This window comes from Sciurus vulgaris (assembly GCF_902686455.1).
Source record: "Sciurus vulgaris genome assembly, chromosome: 8".
Taxonomy (NCBI): Eukaryota; Metazoa; Chordata; class Mammalia; order Rodentia; family Sciuridae; genus Sciurus; species Sciurus vulgaris.
This window is the reverse complement of record NC_136468.1, coordinates 23067660-23089219: the sequence shown is the minus strand read 5'-3', so window position 1 is coordinate 23089219 and position 21560 is coordinate 23067660. Positions and strand designations below refer to the sequence as shown.

The window sequence follows — 21560 nt, the reverse complement described above, 5'->3', positions numbered from 1 at the left end:
TTTGTAGCACCTGAGACCAGTATACCTTCTGATTAAAAGAAGGAGGCAGCTAACTGAATATTGCATTAGTTGATGTGAACTTGAAAATTAATTGTCTGCTAGAGGTTAAGAGGGGGGAATTCTTTAGGTTAACCATATCCACCTTTTAAGACTATCATTCACTTTCTAATATTTATGTGGATGAAAGCATTCATCATTCTTGTGTACTGTGTGCTTAATGTAGAGCCTGGTACGTAGTACCACAGTGTGGAATTTGCTGCTAGGTACCATTCTGCCTCTTACACATGTATTACTTTCTCTCAGTTGTCTACATTTTTACTTGGTTCTCTGATAGTTCTTCCAGCTCTCAAGGTCTTAGTGACTTTAGACCACTTTCTGAAGATCCGTTTCATTGTAATTTTATCATATTTTTATTGTAAAAAATTTAGTGTGTCAGAAGCATTAAAAAGTCAGAAAAGAGGAGTGGAATTTCCTCAGTGGATTAGCAGATGAAAAATTTGGTAAGGAAGAAAAATCAATATTATATAATGATCAGAGTGCCAATCTTTATGCTAGGTGCTTATCATGGAATTGCATTTAATCTGCCCAATAATGTTACGAAGTGAACAGGATTATCACAGATTTACACCCAAGGAAACAGAAGTGCTAAAAGCCAGAAGGAGGTTGATACTGCCACACCACTGCTGGGTAGTAGAACTGAGACCACATTAGTAGTGTCTCTGGTTTTGAAACCTGATTTGATTTTGCTTTTTCCAGTATACCTTGCTGCTGGTTTCAGCTAACTTTTCAGTTAGGTGTAGAGTTTTAAACACAGTGGATGAGTTTCTTTGTTATCTCTTCTTCACCAGGCTTTTCGGATGTGGATCACACCTATGCTCAAAGAACTCAGCTCTTTGACACCTTAGTAAATTTCTTTCCCGACAGCATGACTCCTCCTAAAGGCAACCTGGTAGACCTCATCACGCTGTAACTGAAGAGTCGCCGAGCACAGATACAGAAAATGAGAGTCTGCTTTCAGTGTTTTGGATTGCAACTCTGTTGACTGAGGTGAAGCTGCAGTGATTAAGGACTGTGCCGGAGTTTAAAGGGATCTTTACCATCACAAGTTTTAACCCTCTTCCTTCATACTTGACCTCAACCCCATTCTCCTCATCTTATTCCTGAATTAGGCTAATAAAGTGAAATTGGTATACTTTCCATTTAAATATACATATTTTTCTTTAACTTTTAAGAATAATGAATATTAAAAAAATTAGGCAGTTTACCCTTTTCAGATTTTTATTTCATTTTTTTTAATTGGGGGAACAGCATATTAATAGATTGAGTGCTACAAGAATTTTGGGTTTTGTTGTTGGATTATTTGGTCTTTATTTCCTCTTTCTCCTCTTTCCCTTCACTTTACCTCACATAGTACAACTGCTTGTAAGTGGTGTCACTAGTTGACCTCTTCATTCGTAACAGGTATATAGTTCTGTAGAACAGTTGATGTATGTTAAGGTGATATATGTGTCTATGTTGACTTGTCTCGTATTACATTAAACAGTAGACAGGATAAAGAGCTCCAATTTGCACTTCTTGCCATAGAACTAAAAAGTGAAACCCAAGATTGACCCAGGTTCTCTACCAGAGATTGGTATATAATGTTTCTATAATGATATATTTTATAGTAGATATTATAGTAGCATTTGGCTTTAAGTCACAGAAACCTGAAAAAGAAGATTATAAACTTTAAGAGCCATTCTAAAAATGACCAGCAAGAGAGATCCAGTAGTAATTAATGTGTTCATTGATACCTTTTTAGCAATTTTAAAAGAAAAAAACTCTTTCCTCTGGTGGAGCTGTGCAGAACCAGGACTCTCATTTATCCTTTGTGCTATGTGTATGTAGTAGTTTCCTTTGGGAGGGCAGGCTTCTAGAGCTGCGCTTTGTTTTTTTTTTTTTTTTTTTTTTTTTTTTCCTTGCATCTCCCTGTATCTACTTCTAAATACTGGTATTTTTAAGTATAATAGTTTTTGCTTACTCAGTATACAGCTGATAAGCATTTCATTAAGCATATAGATCAGGCTTTTTTAAGTGGAGAAAAGGAAAATAAAATAAACAAAATTAAAACAGATGAACTTTTCCACAGTTCCACTTTTGTGTAGGATTGGGGTGTATATTTTCCCATGAGGTGTTGTGGAATGTAATATGAGAAACCTACATCTAGCTAGGGCTCACATTTGCTCAAAAAGTGTGCCTCATGCAACTAATACCACCATGCTGAAGGTAGACTCAATATAATGTCCGTCTCTCAGCTTTTGAGAGTGGATGACTTTGTAGAGCTATGTCCCTGAGTAGCAAGATGAGGGCTCACTAGATAGGGAAGAAATTGACTTGCACTTTCAAAAAGTATCATGTATAGGAATGAGATTTTGAGATATCTTTTCATTCTCTTTATTACTTCTTTTGGGGATGAACAGAAATATATTTTTGTGAGTTCTGGGCTTGAATCATGGACTTTTTGACTTTCAAGCATCCCAAACAATAATAGTGATTTATTAAATATTTAGGTGTGTACCTTATCTTGTGAAAAGTATACTGTGTAATTCAGCAAATGCCAAATTGTATAGATACACAATAATTCATTTACTATACAACTGAGTAAATTTATTCTATTTAGACTTGTACAGTTGTCATGAAAGAATTCCCCTGAATTCTTACTGAACATAAAATACTAATATCACTAATATTATAGCACATTGAATCTCATTTTGTGGAAATAACTGCAAGTCAGAAGGTTGACAGGAAAGAACTTGAACTTGATAAGACTGACAAAATTTAAAGACTCTAGTTTGGTTACTGTGAATTCTGGCACTTTATAAACATTTACCAAATGAAATTTTGCTACCCTTCACCATTTATTTTTACAGTGCCTTTTTTTTTTTTTTTTTTTTTTTTTTTTTTTTTTTTCCATTTTTTAAAAATCAATTCCTCAGTCTCCATATTATTTGGAGAAAATTCAGTTCTTAACTGGAGTGATTTTTGTCTTTGCTTTTCCCTAAATATTTTTCTCAAGTTTTTTTTTTAATATATACCTATTTTAATTTCATCTTTCCTTTTATTTAAGTGGAATTTTCCCCTTTGTTTCTGGAATATTTTTAATTACCATGTTTAAATGCTGTTGAATCATGGTGAGATACTTAATGTTGCCTACATGAGGTGGACTTACTGAGGAGAGAACTGACTAGAAAAGTTAGCATCTGTACCTTGGGATTTAATGGAACAGTGCCAGGAAAGACTGCAGAGAATATTAGGGCTTCTAATATCCACTTTCAAGATAGACACATTGCTCACACCATTTCATATCAGAACTCCAGTTTGGAGCATGTTTAGTTCCATGTACATTTCTAAGAATTCCAACAGTGTATTATAATTTAAATAATCTAATTTGGTATTTAGATAGTCAAATATATGCTCTATTACTTAAAAATCCGTTCATTCTAGCTTAGTAGCAAATTTAAGCACCTGGCTGATGATTTAGACACATTAATTGGTAAGATATAATTTGCTCAGTTTTATCCCTAGCTTCAACCTCATTCCCATTTCTCTTTTTCCCCAGTGGAATATATTATTTTCAACCAAAAATAAACTAGATCTCCAAGTGTTAACCTTTATCAAGGGCATCTTTTTAGTTGTGATTTTGGCTTATACTAAAGCTGATCTGTCCATGTCTAATAAGTAAAATCTGATAGAAAACATTATAAACATTCTCATAGAAAATCTTGTCAGTGATTCTTTAAGCTTGGAAAGCTGCATTTGTGAGTGAAATATGTATATTGTTTATAAGTGTTTGGCAATTTGTCATTCCAGTGGATCTCTTCACATCTGCTTAAGTCTTGTCATACCTGCAGTCCCAGCTGTTTGGAGGAAGCCAGTCTGGGCACCTTAGGGACACCCTGTCTCCAAAAAACAAAAAACAAAAATACTAGCATTGTGGGGTGTAGCTTAGTAGTAGAAGCTTCCTGGGTTCAGTCCCCAGTACCACCAAAAAAAGAAAATGCTGTGTAGAAATACACATTAACAGTTTTGTTTAATAAAACAGGATTTTAAAATCTTACTTACAAATGAAAACTAGTTTAAGACACTTAATCATTTTGTGGGAGATTAAGAATGATACTTAATGGGTCAAAAAGCACAAATGTTTTCCTAATTTTATTCCCTGAGTTTTAATATTATGGTAATTACACAAGGATGTTACCCTGTAATTATTCTTAACACTACATGGAATTCATTGGTAATGGTGAGTCATTGGATTACTTCCAGAGTGAAAGTTTTGTGAAATCCTTGACTAAATGTTGCACAATGTTTTGAGGATTATGGTTCGAAGTGATTTCTATGAGAGGAGATCATTACAATGTGCACTCTAAACAAAGTCATACAACTATAAAAATATGTACTCTCTAACACTTCTTAATAATCCTTATTGATTCACATTCTCATCCCCTTGCCAAAATTTCTGGCTAAATTTCTACCAAGTTGAAATTAGACCATGGTCAAGGATGTGCAGCCTCCCCAAAAAAGTCGGTAGCTGGAGGAGTATCATGGAGGTCTGCATATGACAATACTGTTAGATTATCTTTGGGTTCTTTAACACAAAGATTTTTGTTTTCCTTATTAGACAAATAACATTATTTTGTGGGTTAGGTTGTGGCTTATATCTCCATATGATTTGTCATAATGCTAATTGGTAATCCAAACTTTCTGGCCTAGAGATAATGTCATTTGAGAATCATAGTTTCTAAGTTGTTTGAAATTATATTGAGCCAACTAGCTCAGCTGAATGACATTGCCAAAGTTTGTTTGGGCAGGGGAATCATTATAGTTATTGATTTCACCAAATGCTCTTTTTGTTTTCCTCAATCCTGTTTCGTAGTTTTTATTTATACTTGATTTTTTTAACCTTCAGTTCTTCCTATTCACCAAATACTGTGAATTGTGTTTCCACTTATTTTTCTAAGCTAATTTAACTTTTTTCTTGACTTTTTTAGCCCTGGACTTCCTAGATTTCCTGTGGCATTGCTTAGGACAATTGTAGTGCTTGGAAAAAACAGGTCAGCATCATTTTGAAGCAGATATGCTCTGTTATCCTTGTTTATGACAAAAGAATAGTGAAGTTCTAAAATGTATATCATTAAAGAAGTAACATTTTGATATTGCTATAAGAACATTCATGTCATTTTAATTGGGGAATAGCAGTGATGGCTTTGCAGAGCAGCTCTTATGAAGGAGCCTGTGGTGGCTTCTTTTTCCTGGCACTAAGCGTTATCATCAAAGATCTATTGGTAGAGTGTAAATTTTATAAGAGAACTCATGGAATTCAGCATGCCAGAATTTTCATTTGCCTATTTTCTTTTTATTGTACCTTTTTTTTTTTTTTTTTTTTTTTTGTGGTCCTGGGGATTGAACCCAGGACCCTGTGCTTGCAAGGCAAACACTCAACCAACTGAGCTATCTCCCCAGCAATTTATTGTACTTTGATCCCTCTACTCCCCGCCCTTGGTCCCATCTCCCATGAGTAGTGTTGATTTTCTGTTAAAATTGGAATGTGTGTTAAGAATTGACATTTGATTTCTGATGTAGTTGAATATTAGAAATAGCTTTAACTGCCATGAAAATGATGGGTATTCACTTTTTTCCCCCAAATAAAAATAAAATGGCCATATCAATGTTTCTTCCCCTCAAGAATGTGAATTCTTGATACAATTCCAAATGACAAATTTCATTCTTAGTCATATAGCCAGTGATGAAATCATCTGACAGGGATGTCTATAGTCCTTGTCTTAAGGAGTCATTAGAGACTAGAGTAAATGAGAGAAGAAACCTCATGGGAAACTCGTTATCTTTTTCTGTCAAGTAGTATCTTGAACAGGATCCCAGGTCACTACTTAACACAAAAAACAAGATGGTTCTAGTCGATCTTCTACATTAGAGTCATCATTTAGAAATTATATTTATACAATCATGTCCCCCAAACACTGTTGAGTTTGCTTAAAATCAGAATTTTACGTGAATGTCATCTGAGAACTAGAGTCAACAAGAAAAGGTGGTGAGAGAGGAAAGCGTTTGGGAGGGAAGGAAACCAGTTGTAAGAAATCACAGTTATGAGATCATGTGTTTTCCTTTTTGTCTCCTGTTGAAGCAACATGAGTGTATGCAATGCCCTATTTTGACTTTTTAAAATACCTTTATTTTATTTATTTTATTTTTATGTGGTGCTGAAGATGGAACTCAGTGCCTCACATGTGCCAGGCAAGTGCTCTACCACTGAGCTATACTCCCAGCCCAACTTTGATGTATTGAACCTCAGAAACAGAGCTGAAGAGAATGAGGATACATTGAAAAAGAGAAAATGGTAGTAACTTCATGAGTTTGAAGTTTTGAAATATAAATGAAACAGAAAGCTCTTCATTTTTAACCCTGAATAATTTTCATTAATGCAGTACTAGGGAAAAGACTCAAAAAGAATCAGAGCTCATGTGTCTAGAATTCAGTTATTATGACTAGTCTTTGGAAAACAACATGTCTTTGTTAGTTACCTTTCACCTCTTCTCTCAAATAGTTGTTGGAGATCTTAAAATAAAACAGAAACTCCAGTGTAATGAGCTGTAGATCTTAAAGTAGATGAGCAGTTTTTTTTATGTACATTTTTTGGATAAGGATCCAGAGGGAAAACTAGCAATAAAACATTTTTAGCATGCAGTTCCTGATCTCCCCAAAGACTTGTTTATTCATCTAGTTTAAGCACTTGCTGCATCATGGCTCTGGACCATCTGTGATGCTGGCATTCCCAGCAGTGATTTGAGAATTCTGAGCTGTCTGCCACACAAATACCAGCTTGAGGAGAATACCCCTTTTCACTTTCAGTCACTACTTAATGAATGCCATATTAACTGGCAGGGGAAACACACTGATGTATGTAACAGCCCTGTGTGTGAGATTAAGGAGCTGCTCAAGGAGCCAGTTTTAAGTTTTATTTCTTTGCTTTATTAGCACATCTCAGGAAAATCTTTCTTACAGTTAGCTAGTATCATTAGATTGGTGTTCATTTGTTAGGCTTTTAAAATAGGAATTATCACTTCATGTATAACTTAGAACTTATATGGAACTGACCTGACATTAATTTTCATGCTTTGAAATGAATTAATCATATATAATCCCAGGGTCTTGTGTCTATTCTGCTTTGCCAAGAAGTACATGAATCCTGGATATAAGAGGTATTTGATAATTTTGGTTTATTCTCTAAGTCTTCTCCACATCTGTGAAGTGATTGATTGATTATAGAAGGTATCTATAATAAGCCCCAAATCCCTTGCAACTGGCATAACTTTACAAATTCACTTGAAACAAAAGAGAGAATCTTAGACCATCAGGGGTATACCCAGCATGTATTTGCAAGTGACTCTTCAGCATGTTGCATTATAATTGCTGTATTTACCTTTTATTTTTTTTGATTATTTGTTTGTGGTGCTGGGGATCAACCCAGGGCCTCCCACATACTAGGCAAGCCTCTACCACTGAGCTACATCCCCAGCCCTGCTTACCTTCTGACCACTGAGGACAGAGATGTGTGACTTCATATTTTTTAATTGCATCCTTTAGAGGTCCCAGGGTACTTTTATCTTTGTAAAGGCTTTGCTTTGTTTTACATACATGTTAGCTACACTCATAAAAGCACTAAATACAAAGTTGTGACACAGGAAAATCATTGTCAGCCCAACCCCAAATTTGATAAGATATCAAAGTCCAAAATATAAGATTAAATATGAGAAGTATTCTGTAAGGGAAGGCATTTTTTTTAAGTCATATACTTAATCTTGAGTTTTTTTTCTTTCCCAGAAAAAATGATTTTGATGACTGACCAATTATAAGTGGCTTTCTTCCTCAATTGTAAAGCATCTGTTTAGAAAAATAAAAGTGGATTTACCTTTCCTAACCATTACATTTAGCATGAGCAAGAGATGCTGTTGACTGTGTTACTCTGTAAGCCAGCCTACTTTTTTGACTGGTGTGAAATGTCTTTTGAAATTAATTAGAAAGTGTGAATTATCCTTTATGTATAGTTTTCAGCTCAGTTTCTGTGAGCAGGTTTCTGTGTGTGTGTGTGTGTGTGTGTGTGTATGCACATGCAAGTGTGCTTAAAAAGATTCCTTCCCTTACTACCACTATGTACAACGGAGTCTTCAGTCTTAGAATAATAATACAGGAAAACTAAGCAGAAAACATCTTTGTCTTAGTCTTTAAAACAAATAGTATTCTGTCTTTTCAAAATGACATATTTATAAGCAGCTCGGGAAAGATGTTAGAATGTTTTTTTAAAGTCAGCTCATTTATGAACTAGAAGTACTTAGTGGCCAGAAACTAAGATCCCTTTTGACAGAAAAAGGTCTTCAAAACCCAAAGTTGGACTGGAAATTAGATGGAGAAGATGAAGCTCCGCCATCACTAGGGGAACCTTATCCTTCTGGGAAACATGCTGTCTCATTTGACAGTTGGAGTGTGTAAATTCCATTTATGTGACTTTAATAATGTATTGATTTTGTGATTATAAAAATATGCTCATCATAGAAAACTAGGAAATTGCTAAGTGTAAAGAAGGAAAGCCCTTGTTAATTGATGAGACCTCTTCACTTGCTTTTTTCTGACTTCTTTCCATTACCAAAAATGGCAAAGTCCAGAAAAGGTTTAAAAAAAAAAAAAAGTTATCAGAGCCATCCTCAGTGTCTTCTACCACATGTAGGAAGGCCCAGGCAGCAAGTGTATATCCCACCCTTACTTATGTTCCTTAAGAATTATCTTCTTCTGGACAGTCAGAAAATAATGATGTTAATAAGTTATCTTTAAGCCTGAACGGTAGGTATGGAGAGATGCCTTGTTTAGGTCATTGGAAATATTGTCCTTGAGACTCATTTGAATTTTTAAGCTCTTTAGGTATATGGAATTTGTTCAGACTGTGAGGAGCCTTCTGTTTGTGATGCACTTCATTATATGGCCAAAATTAAACCCACACTCAAAAAGGTAGAGTTAATTTTTTTCAGAGCAAAACAAAATACATACAAAATGAACACAACTGAAAGGAGTCCATAAGTCTAAACACCAGCTAAGCTTGACTAGTTTTGCACCTCAGTAACATTTCAGATAAGACTGTAGTATGGGGTTAGACTGTATCCTCAAGTACCTGAATCAGGAACAGAATTCACAAAGCACCCTGGAAGCCGTCAAGAGCTATTTGGAGAATTTAAAGAAGTGCTTTTTGGGTGTCAGATTTCCAATTCTAACATCAGTTGTTTTAACGTCTTGTTGGGCTATATTATGTTCTGTGGTCTTCCCCATCCCCTTCGTGATCCTCTCTGGTTTACCTTTTGTCCAATCCATATGGACGTTTTAAGTACAGGTAATTTTCTGATCCCAGGTTTGGTACGTATGTTATCACTACTTTGTGAGTAAATTTGAGTGATCTGCTGAACACTTGCAATTGTAGAATTATGTTGTATGTAATGTACATATGGAGAAAGAATGTATTTTGTTCATTTTCTTAATAAAAAGTTATATATGGACACTGCAAGATGTCTTGTGTTTGCCAAAACTACTCTGAAGTCAGCTTTTAAAATGTGTTTTATTCAGTCTTCCAGAGATGAAAATGATACAGTGTAGAAGGACCTTTGGGTGTTTTCCTTAGAGACTGCTCAGATAAAGAACCATTGGCTGAGCTCAGAGTTTCTGAGAGAACTTTTCATTAAAAAAAAACAAACTGGTGGAGCTGGGCACAATAGTGCATGCCTGTAATCTCAGTGACTTGGGAAGCTGAGACAGAAAGATCACAAGTTTAAAGCTAGCCTCAGTAGCTGAGCAAGACTCTAAGCAACTTAGACCCCATTTCAAAATAAGAAATACCAAGGGGATGTGATGTGGCTGAGTAATTAAACACTTCTGGGTTCAGTCCCTGAGCAAGAGGATGCCTAAGTTCAAGGCAAGCCTTAGCAACTTCATAAGACCCTGTCTCAAAATTTAAAGAGCTGGGGATATAGCTCATGGTAAAGCACACTACAGTCAAATTAGTTCATATTTTGTCTATCTTCTTTTAATCACAAGCTTTTTTTTTTTTTTTGGTGGGGATCTGTTTTGTGAATTTGGACTCGTTTCCCAAGTCTTAAGGGGTCATACTTATACCGGTTAGGAACTAGAAGAAAACACTAGACTGAAATAGAAAATTGTAGAAAAGATAGTAAAGGGTGAGAGCCTGCAGGTGTTTCCATGTTTGGAAAAAAAAATAACTCAGACTGTGCCTTTATTTAAAGGCCCTGACTTGTCAGAGCTGAGTTGTGTGAACTTTCTGTATGGCCTCAGAATAACAGGGAGGTCATCTCCTGGTTTGGCCCTGTGGTCGTACATTTCAGTGTGGAGATTATGTTTTCTCAACCTATAAATCAAGCCATCTCTTGCTGCACAGCTTTCACTTCTAGGGTGTACTCTATGTGTGGCTCAAAAGTAACATTTCATTGTGTTCTAAAAACAGGAAAACATGAGGTGCCGTGATAAGGTAAGGAATTGACCTTTCCTTGGTTAATTGTCCAAAGAATTGACACAAAGGGCTCAAAACGTAGGACACCACCCTTGACATATCCGTCACTGTCTTCTAGTGGAAAGACAGCAGTGAGCAAAGGCTTAGTGCTAAACATCGTTGAGGTGCCAACTGCACCAGTTCAGTAAGCCTATGTACAGAGGCTGCAAATTGCCACTTTTTGGCCAGGTGTGCCCGTACTTCCATCTTCCTTTGCCTGTTACAAGTCGCAAGCAGAAAAGAAAGAGAGTGGAGCTTTTAATGGCATAGGGAAGAGGGCGACAGAGCAGGGTGCTTAGAGTTAAGCTGCTCTGTAGCTTCTGCAGGGGACCTTCCTGCTAGGTTCTCAAACCCAGGAAAAGCAAGGGCAATCAGATAGATGGCCTTGCCAGAGACATTTTCCTTACAGGGAGGAGAGAACTAGATAAAAGGGTCTTGGCTAGCACTGCTAGCAAGTTTTGATGATTGGGGAGCTGAGGACACTTGGCAGTATACATGGCACTCATTATACAACAGCCCTCTGAACTTCGCCAATAGGATGGTAGTCCAAGAGCCAGGAATCCCATTTACCTCCACATCTACCACCGACTTCCAGTTGCCTTGGGCAGTCTCGATTTTGTAAGTGAATACTAGCAGCAGATGGTCTTTGCTAGGGTCCCATTGACTTTGCTTATCTCACCAAGGTCTTTGAAAAATGCTCAGTATTTATCACTAGAATTCATTTAGAGTAGACAGGCCTTTATCTAGTTTTCTCCTTTGTGGGTACAGAAGTGAGTGGTTTGCGAGGGAGCTCATAGGATAGGGAGGTTGCAAATGACAAAAGAGGCATACCATTTAAAATGCCAACTGAGGGTCAGTGCCCCGTTCAGGAAGAGTAGTCTCAGCGTTTGTGGCCTTCAATAAACCGTCACTCAGAACAGTGTGCCTGAGCGGGGCCAGGGCCCTGCAGGAAGTCCTGGCATTTGGACTCCTTCCGGTATCCTTGGCATTCGTGAAGTTAACCTCATAATACCCAGGCCCAACTCTGACCCACCCCTTCAGGGTGGAGTGGCCTTTCAGAATTCCCAAATGAAAGTCATGTTAACAGATACTGCATTCTAGAAATAAACTGCTGGAACTCAGGCATGAAGGCAGTGTTTAAGAATGTGGGCCTGAAGAGAAAAGATGGAGTCTAGGAACTAAGACTACCATTTAAATGGCTGTGTAAGAGAACACTTCGTCTCTGCACCTCATTTCCCTAGAGTGGTGCCAGCTCCCTAGACACTGTTAAAATGTTCTGTAAACTAAATGGTGAAGACGAATGGAAGGGATTTTTGTCTAGCAATCCTGAAGCCCTGAGCGAACTGCACCACCACCCTTGGAGATGAAAGAATCGGAATCATCTGAGGCCTTCCCTGAACCTCCTCCTCCACTAGGTATCTGGAGAACAGCCAGGCAAGTCTCTCCTGACGAGTAAGCAGATCTTATGGGCAGAACAGAGCTGGCTTTGTATTTGTGTTGTTCTCTCGGCCAGCATTTTCATACTTGATTGGGCTCAGCAGCCCACATGGGAACTTCCCTGGGGGTGACTCACAGCTATACCCAAAGCAAAGTGTGAGGGAGGAAGAGAGAAGAGTGCCTGGGAGAAAATGACATCCTCTTAGGACTGGTAGGGCGGCCTGAGATGGGGTGGAGAACTACATGCTTCTAGGATGCCCCCCTTCCTTCCTACTTCGCCCCACTCCCCTCCTGTACCCACATAGGTCAATGTCACTAAGAGTAGGGGAGTTGCTTCCATGACAGGTAAAGAATTTAAGTCAAGCAAAATACCAGGGCTTGAACCAGCTTACAGAAAAGCATTTTAATTAACGGTGTACAATTTTTCAAAATACATTTTTCTAAGAAAAATGCAATAATTAACGATAGTCTTTACAAACAAGTTTCTCAGTATTTTTCCAGTGTACTTCAGACCCCTGTCCACTAAGACACATGCTCCCCCAGTCTTCTGGGCAAACTGTTTTAACATTCACTAATAAAAACAAAATCCATGAAACAGTAATCCCCTGCTTTTGCTGGGTGTCGGGAATCAGTGCCACATTGACAAAAGGTAGGCTCTGGTTTTTTCTTGCGCTGTCTTCCCTGTCTTGTTCCCTTTGATCCTCCTCTGCTAGTAGGTTTCCTAAGTGAGAGCTCACTAAACAGTTTCTTGGGGGAAGAATCGCTCATTTACCTCTTAGATCTATATGACTCCGGAATGTTGAGTCTAGCGGGGCTTTCGTTTATGTTACTCTGCGTCCCTGGCCTTGTTTGGGTGGTTTCGGGGAAGGAATGGTGTCCTGTCTGTGTCAACCTGCCTGCAAGTGGCAGTCTCCAGTTCCCTGATTTCTTTAGAGGCACACAGCATAGGATAATCTGCGGATCCAGGCTTTAATCTTGTTTCTGTCACTTTACTTGGGTGGGCTTCAGATTTGTTGTGGAAAAAAACTGGACTAGATCTCTACATCTCTGTCCCTGTGACCAGAGTGTCACTCTCCAATTAGTGCACCTGACCCCAGCCCTTATTGGAATGGGATCATATTTTAAAATGAAAACGCCCAGTCTGCAAGACAAATATTTTGTCCCCAGCCTGTCTTCTTGAATCTAGTAAGACAAAACTTGTCATTTCTAGTTAGACATTTACATTCTTGTTCAGAGAAAAAAAAAAAGCCTAGCCATCTCCCTTAGCTAATGGATGTTGTTTCAAAGTATACTTACTTAAAGCAGTGCAGTAAATTAATGTGGCTGTTGTATTTACATGTCAAAAATATGTATATCTATACATCAGCTTGAATTTGTTCTTCAAAGTTTCTCCAGTACATTGTCAAAAAAAAAAAAAAAAAAAAAAGATAAAGCTCAAGAAATGGTTTAAACAAGTCTTCCGCTAATTTTTCTCATGGAGAAGCGGGGACCGGTGTCTATTAGATTAGACCCGTATTCTGCCTTCTGCTGCAGATTCTTCTGTCCTGCTTCTCTCCCACTGACATGGCAGCATGCTGCCCACTGGGTTGCAGCTAATCAAAATCATCAGCCTGTGGTTTCTGTAGCTTGGGAAATCATCAGACTCATGTTTTTTGCAGTGTGGGGAAACGACAGTTTGCCACCGATAGGGAATTCCTAAATTCTTTGGTACAACTGGTTCAAAGTCTTGCTGAGCCCCTGGTGTTGCTATCCTCTCTTCTCGGCCCCAGAATCTGAATTATCAGACAGCACTCTGACTCAATAAAGACATAGGAAGATGACTTTTCCAGATGTTGGCAGCGTGGCCTGTTGACACAGATGTCCTAGCAGCAAGAGCAAGCCCAGGCCAGGTGTCAGACCCTGAAGTTCCACTGGAGGCACAAGTTGGATGCACAGAAAGAAGGAACCTCTCAGTCAGCCCAAGGCTTCCCCAGGTTTTCCCTCGACAGAGCTGTGGTCGCTGCCCCTGTCCAGGTATGGTTTCTGCTCCCTTGTCTTCACAGTCATCAACTCTCTCTGAGAGGCCTGGGGGCTGCACCCTTTGATCCGTTTGCAGAAGTAATATTTGCTGTCTCTATCAAATGCCCTTGTTGGTGAATGTGACCCACAATCAGCAAGAGCAATAATCCAGTCTGGCCTTACACAGAGGCCATGACAGAAACCCACTGGGCAGAAAGGAAGCAAACAGATTTCTCTCCAGAGTCCCAACACTTCCTCTATTTCTCCTCAGACTGGTACTGTTTCCCATCCTGCCCACCTCCAAATACTAGTGTCAGAAGAGCTGGGCAAATGCTTTTGGATCCTGCTAACCTAGCATCTCTCCAGCTCTTGGAAAACTTCCTGGGTGCCCTCCATGACCACCTGGACTTCCTGTTCCCTAGGATATTGAATGGCTACAGGCCACAGAGGAGGGCGCAGGGGGAGACCCTCCCCCTATATCCCCCACCTTTTCTTTTTTAAAATAAACTGTTCCAAAGCAGATAGTTGGTTCCAGGGAATTTATGCCCAGGAACATACAGACCATGGCCGGGTTCAAAATTCCATGCAGGATTTCCCCGCCTCAGAAAACCAGAAAAAGCCTCACTATGCCCCATCCTCAGGTGCCTTCTACAAGGCAGCTAACTGCTGAGCCTAGAAAACCCTGTGCTGGGGACTAGACATGGCTTTGTGTTTCCCTGAGATGCCACCAGAAACAGAACTGCAGTAGCCCCACCAGCAACACAGGGGAGAGGAAACAGCAGGGCCTAGCTCCATGCCAGGAGAGAGGGAAGTCAGGCACCTTAGAACGCACTCATGTTCTGGGCCTTTCTCTGTGGCACAGGAGAATTGGAATCCATGAGGTGAGTTAACAGTCTCCCTTAGCTGGAGATTTGGCCTTTGACGGTGGAGTGCTGAATTAAACAAAACAAAACAAAACAAACAAACAAACAAATACAACAAAACTCTCAGCAACTTGAAAAGTCCCTGAGTTTCCTATGAAACAGTAACACCTGTCTGCCAGCAGTTTCAATGGATTGTCTGCTCAGACACACCTCTGCTGATCCCGATGGGGGTGGGGGCCTGGGACAGGTCTGTCCTACCACTATTGCTCTTTCTTGCTGGGCCTTGGGGGATTTATCCCATTGGCTGAGCAGTGACTTTAAAAAAAAAAAAAAAAAAAAAAAAAAACTTGCTTTCTGTGGCTACTGCAGATTCTAATCCCTGGTGGGAGCAGAAAGCCAAAGGAGATCTTGGAGAGCGTCTGTCTTCAAGGGGTGCTTGAGTTATAGGCCAGTGTGGTTGCTGAGCCCTGAATCAGCTGCCATGAGGAGGCCACCCTGGGATGAGAAGCTCCCCTCTTCACCTACCCACTGCTCCTGTAAGCGGGCCTCGTGCACACTGGGAGGCCTCTGCATCATTAAATGGATGCGAAGAAAACAGAGTCCAGAAAAAGGGGTTCAAGGTGATGAATGACCTGTGCTGATCCCTGTCTCCCTGGGGCAGAGTGGGACTAAGAATTGAGTGAAAGGGGTAAAGAGGAGGGGAGGGAGAGGGGTACTGGCAAACGAAGCTGGAGGAGGAGGAGACGGAAACATGGGACCTGTCCTTATAATATAGATCCCACTGAGAAGGGTACAGGCCGGCTCTCCTTCCCAGCCCACCTACTATTGGAGTGGTCACCCCTGCCCAGGGCAGCTCTGCCTGGAAAGAGGGCACAAGTGAACACAAAAGTGTGCTTGGTACAGATGAGCCCTGGAGTGAAGGGAGGAATCTGTCACCAAGTAACTGTGACCTTGTGCAAGTCACCTGCCCTCTTCAGTCAACTCGGGACATGAGGATATTCTGCTAGTGGGTCTCTGAGGACCCTTCTGTGGCTCTTCCTTCATCTCCCTCCTTCTTGTCCTCCAGCAGCGCTGAGCTCAGGCACTAGTGGGTTACTTTACAAGAGGGATGTAGATAGAATATGATATGATCAGCTTGAAAAGGGAAAAAATTAAGGCCCTGTGGGAATTGGGAGGTAGCAACCCTTGAAGTCCACTCTTCCTCCCCCAGTCTTTCCCTCCTCAAACAGGGAGGAATTCTCCTCCTCTGTCCAAATGGCACTTCAGGTGGTTGGTCTGGAGCCTGTGGCCCTGTTGAAGCAGCCAGCAGACCCAATTAGAGATGTGTGTCTTCCTCCTCATCTAGGTCATCCTTGGTCAGGTTGTCCAGAGGGACGATCCAGCTGTCCCCCAGCTCCCCATTAAGGTTAACCACCTTCTTCTCCTGCATCTCAGAGGAGGTCTCCATCACTTCCAGGGTTGGGTTGTCATGGTAACCATTCTCCACTGTCTGTAGCTCCTCTGTGAGTCGTTGCTAGGATGGGGAAGATGGCCCAGGGAGAAAGAATAATTTGGGAGGTTTATGAGCCTTAAGTCTTTTTTTTTTTTTCTTTGCAACATTGGGGATCAAACCCAATGTTCAAGCTTCAAGCATGCTAAGCAAATGCTCTACCACTGAGCTATATCCCCATTCCTTTTTATTTTGAGACAAGATGTCACTTAGTTGCCAAGACTGGACTCAAACTTGCAATCCTCCTGCCTCAGCCTCCCCCATAGATGGGATTACAGATGGCACACTATACCTTGTTTAAACGAGTCTTAACATGTGCTGTCCCCTTCAACTCAGGGAACCCAGTTTGGCTAAAGCAAGCACTCACTGCCCACATATAGGTGTGGGCTGCCCAGGAGGCCACTTGTCTTCAGGCCTGCCTCACACCCTAAAATTCCCAACTGGTTTCACCTTTGCTCTGTGGGCAAATCTGAATCGGTGATGTCAGTGGACATGGACTTTGTTTTCTAGAATCCTCTAAGCATTTTCCTTTCTTCCATTTCTTCCCCCAAAACCTCTTCAAGCACTTACATCACCCCATATAGTAATGCGTTGGGCGGTACTGTAAGAAAATGACCTTTCAGGCCAGGTGACCAAGGACCTCTCCAAGCCTGACAAGATGGGAATGGCAGTCACTGTGGGCATCCCTGCTGTGGACAGCAGCCATTGGCAATGGTACATTCTCAGTCTCTTTAAGATTTGGCTTTGACTGCATGCTAGAATCACCTAGGGAGCTCTGAACACATACACTGATCAAGAGACTGGGTTTCAGGTGGAGTGTGAGGAAGCTAGGCATGAAAACTTTCCCAGAGCGCCTTCAGTTTGCATTCAGGGGCACAACCCATGGATTTGGGTGGAACTGGAAGATGGGAGTTCAGTAGGTAAGTGAATGAAGTTTTGGTGAGATAGGTGCACAAGGGCCATTTCTATCAATCAATCCTCAGAACAGCTCTGCAAGATGGATATTGTCCCCACAGCTGAAGCTCCAATGGACTCAAGGTCACACAGAGCAGGGCTTCAACCTAATCTTTTTCTTCCAAAGTCCTGCTCTTGCCTCTGGCCATGGAGCCTCTTCAGCGGGGCTCTGCCTGCTAGAAGGGTCCAAGGCCACTCACTTTTCCCTGCTGGACGACAGGAATGATGAGCTAAGAGCTCATCTGGTGATTGACTGCTTCCCTGGCTAGAGGAGGGGCATGCTCACCTGGTCCTTCCTCTGGGAGAGACGCTGGTGGCAGCAGCCATAGAGGGCAGCGACAAGGAGCAGGAAGGACGCCATGCAGACGATAGTGATGATGAGCGGCATGCTGAAGCGGTCCTCGGCCTCCTCCGGTGGGCCTTCGTTCCCCAGCTGCATGTGGCTGACGCCCACCTGGCCGGGAAGGAGACATAGTGTGACAGAACAGGGTCTGCACCCCCGACCCCGAGCACCCCCTCATTTGTGAGCTCTTCCATTTGCTGCAGACACTTGGCATGGGTGATGGCTCTGGAGACACTGGACTTCTGAGAGGCTCCTGGTCCAGCCTGCCCAGCGCTTCCAGGTGCCACCTACCTCTCTTAGGTCATCCCACTTGTTCTTCAGCAGTTCATACACATTCTCAGGAAGGAGATTTGCTGTAGGAGAGAGGACAGATGCTGCCTCCAGGGTCTAGCTCAGAGCGGTGTGGTAGCAAGGGTGATGGCCCCCAGGACAAGGGTGTTCTGTATGCACTCAGTCTCCTGGGTGGCCCCTGAGAGGATGCGTGGCTTGACAGTTCCTAGGGGCACCACCCGACCCACACTCCCAGCAGCTCCTGGACCATCCCATGGCCTCCTGCTCCATTCCCACACACAAAGGCCTAGGCCCTCTTGCCCTCAACTCACTTTGAATAGTGATTTTTTTGATTGCCACTGCCTGGCTTTCTTGAATAGGGGCCAGCTGTACTGTGCACGAATCCTGAGCCGGGTTGAAGGTGGCTTTGACCGCTCGGCACAGCTGTGTCACCAGTTTGTCATCTGCCGGCGGGCTCTTTGCCTGTTGTGAGGAGAACACAGGCATTGCAGAGGGGTGTGACAGCGGCCAGGCTTGTGGGACTGCCCTCTGCCACCCTGCTGGACCCACGCCCCTCTCCACACTCCACCAGTGCCATTCCCGGGAGTCCTGCAGCCTTCAGCCCCTGCCTTCTCTGCCCGCTCCCCTCAGATGTCAGCTCTCTGGGGTGCACGAGGGACTCCCCCAGTGCCCATTTCCTCCAAGTTCTTTGAGACTCAGAAACCAGTGCCCTGTATTGTGTGGATGGGGGGCACAGCACCCCGCCACTGGCAGCAGGGGCTCCGGGGCTCTCTGAACCTGCCATTTACCAGCTTCTCATGCCCGTTGAAGACCTCAGGAGTGGAAGGCCTCAGCTCTCAGCTCCAGGTGGGCATTCCCAGAATGATGCACCTGTGCCCCTCCGAGGCTAAGACCGAGCAATGAGCAGGCTGGTGGGGAAGGTGAGGAGCCACCGAATAGGGCAGTATGGGGGACCCTGAATGTGTGCCGAAGCAGAGCGAACGTGGCGACGTGGCTTCAGGGCCCACGGTGAAGATCAGGGTGGGCAGGTCGTCAGGGCTCCCTGAGCGGATGTCTCTCTGACCTGCTTCAAGACCCCCATAAGCCACCCTGGAGGTCACACCTGGAATTTCCCCAGCATCAGGAAGGGATTCAGGGCTTTCCATCTTCCTTCTTTAGCAAAGAGGGTTTCAGAAGTAATACAGAGCCTACCATTTAGCATGTCCCAAAAAGTCCAACCCTAGAGCACTGCTCCCTTTTCAAACTCATATGGTCAAATGTACACTTCTGTAAGGTTCACCTGGAAAATGCCAGCAAAATGGATGCCCAAGAGAAAATGACGGCAGAAAAGCTCTCCAACCTGTAGAAACCAAATCCTGTTCTGTTCTAGTTCCTAGGAGTGGGTGCAAAAATAGGCACTGGCCAGGAGAGGGCAGCAGCGAGCCAGCCACCACCTGTACTCAAAGGCTATTCACTGACCTAGCAGCCAACATCCCCAGCTCTATCTAGTCCTTGGTCCTAGGGAGACTAGAGTCTGAGGGCAGCCACACACTGCTGTGCCCTCTCGCTCACACAAATGTCCACACAGGACCCAGAGTGGAAGAACAACCACAGGCAAGGGCTCTCTTAGTTCAGTACTGGGACTGTTATCTCCTGTCCTCACCAATTCCCTTAAGTTTGAGGGCTCTGCATGCCATCACTGAGGCGCTCAGAAAACACGTGGACCAGGCATAGGAAGCCACTTTGAGAACAAGGGAAGTGAGGCCGACGTAAACTTTCATTTCCAAAGAGACCAACTGACTGAAGTCACACCCAGAACTAGAGGCAAAGGGCAATCAGGATCAGGGCCTCCTGCCCCTTAGGCCACTGTAGGTAGGCACAGTGAAAGTGAGACCTGGGAACTTGTTCTGGCCTGTGACAGTCCTGTCTGTGTGACCTTAGAGGAGTCTGAACCTTAGTTTGTTGCTCAGTAAGATGGCAAAGGGCTGATCCCTGGATGATGATACCACTTGGTCCATTTGAGAAGGAGCACTTCGATCCCCTCTGTTTTCTTTGCCCTGCCAGCCTGCAGGGGTGTGCTGGGGGCTCTGGTGAGCAGTACTCACACAGGGGCTGGTTTCCGTGAGGTTCAGGATGAGCAGCTTCTCATCCAGCTTTTCAGGAGTCACACAGTCTACCTAGAAGAAGCCATGAGATGAAGGGTCAGGCCCAGAGTCAAGAGGATCCTGCTCTTCCCCATCCCCAGTGGGTGGTAATCAGTTTATGGCAAGCTGTGGGCATGGCTGGACCAGTTTAAAGCCAGGAATGTCCTTGGCAGTCTTGGGAAAGACCAGGGGAGATGGGGCAAATGGACAGTATTCCTCAGAGACCCAGCCAGGGGCCTGGCTAGAGCAAAGAAGAGAAATAGCTTTTCTTGGAGTCTGGGCTCTCTTTTTTGACCCAGCCTGCTTGGAATTACCTTGGGTTTCCCAGGAGCCAAGGTGGAAGAGGGTGTGTTGAGGCCTTGGGGGACAGTTGAAGCCAAAGGAGTGCTGGAATGGGTGTCTCCCCCAACAGCAGGTGTGGCCACAGTTCCTGACACAGGACTGGACGAAGAGTCCCTGGGCTGCGGTGTCGTGAAGGAAGATGGTGTGGGGCTGGTTGGCATCTGGCCGGAAGTCTGCCCAGTTCCTTGTGGTGATATGGTGGCGACAGAAGAGGCTAGAAGAATAGAAGAGCAGAGGAAAGCCCAGTCTTTTCTGGGTCCACTGTGCAGAAGCAGAGGGATGAAGTGGGTCCTGTACCACCTTACAGGAAAGTCACGCTGGACAAGCCAGTTGTAAGAGCCAAGCCAAAGGAAGTCACGGCAATGACAAGGGTTCAGCAACAGCCAACATTCACTGAGCACATCCTTCGTGCAAGGACTCTGCTCAGTGCTCCATCACTACCCCTGAGGCCCAGGCGGGCTCAATGATTTGCCCAAGGTCGTGTGGCGGCAGGTGGCAGAGCAGGGATTTATGCTCATCCATCTCAGAGTCCCTCGCCACAGGACACAGCCATCCTGGCCCAGTGTCAAGATGTATCTACGTTACCTGGGAGCTCCGGGAAATGGACTCTTCAGTCACTCCCAGAAGCTCCCGTCCCGGATGGGTCATGATTTTGAGGCTCATGATCCATCGGTGGATTTTTTTTCTTTTCTCTCTCTCTCCTTTTTTTCCCATGGTACTGGGAATCGAACCCAGAGGCACTCTACCAGAGCTACAACCCCAATCCTTTTTATTTTTAATTTAGAGATAGGGTCTCACTAAGTTGTTGAGGGTATCACGGAATTGCTAAGGCTGTCCTCAAATTTGTGATCTCCTGCCTCAGTTTCCCAAAACACCACGCCCAGCTCCATCATTGAAATTATTTTACTAGGTTACAATGAGCACTTTGAGAAAACAGTTCATAAAAGGCAAAGGAAATGGAACAGAATTGAAAATATTAGCTTATATAAAAAGTCCTATTTAGTCAAACTTGTTTCATTCATGTGCATTATATGTGTTTTTATAGACCATGATGTATTAAAGTGTGTTTCTTATGATGGGTTGCCATCAAATAAGTCTGGGAAGCACCATTCTAGAATATCCT

General features: G+C 42.8%; 2 protein-coding genes across 9 annotated transcripts in view; one reads left to right on the top strand and one right to left on the bottom strand.

The window, feature by feature from the left end:
* MKLN1 (muskelin 1) overlaps positions 1-9597 on the top strand; it is a 322083-nt gene extending 312486 nt beyond the window's left edge. For all 8 annotated transcript variants that reach the window (XM_079150174.1, XM_079150175.1, XM_079150170.1 and 5 more), the window contains one exon: positions 849-9597. In XM_079150174.1, the coding sequence (XP_079006300.1) occupies positions 849-970 (122 nt within the window). In that variant the 3' untranslated portion in view covers positions 971-9597. The remainder of the gene's footprint in view (positions 1-848) is intronic.
* A 2825-nt stretch (positions 9598-12422) lies between these two features.
* The window catches only part of PODXL (podocalyxin like), a gene marked incomplete at its 5' end in the record, with an annotated part of 75319 nt that continues 66181 nt past the window's right edge, over positions 12423-21560 (bottom strand). Inside the window, 6 exons of the mRNA XM_079150369.1 lie at positions 12423-16408; positions 17625-17792; positions 17973-18034; positions 18284-18434; positions 20057-20128; positions 20410-20651. Of these exons, the coding sequence (XP_079006495.1) occupies positions 16211-16408; positions 17625-17792; positions 17973-18034; positions 18284-18434; positions 20057-20128; positions 20410-20651 (893 nt within the window). The 3' untranslated portion in view covers positions 12423-16210. The remainder of the gene's footprint in view (positions 16409-17624; positions 17793-17972; positions 18035-18283; positions 18435-20056; positions 20129-20409; positions 20652-21560) is intronic.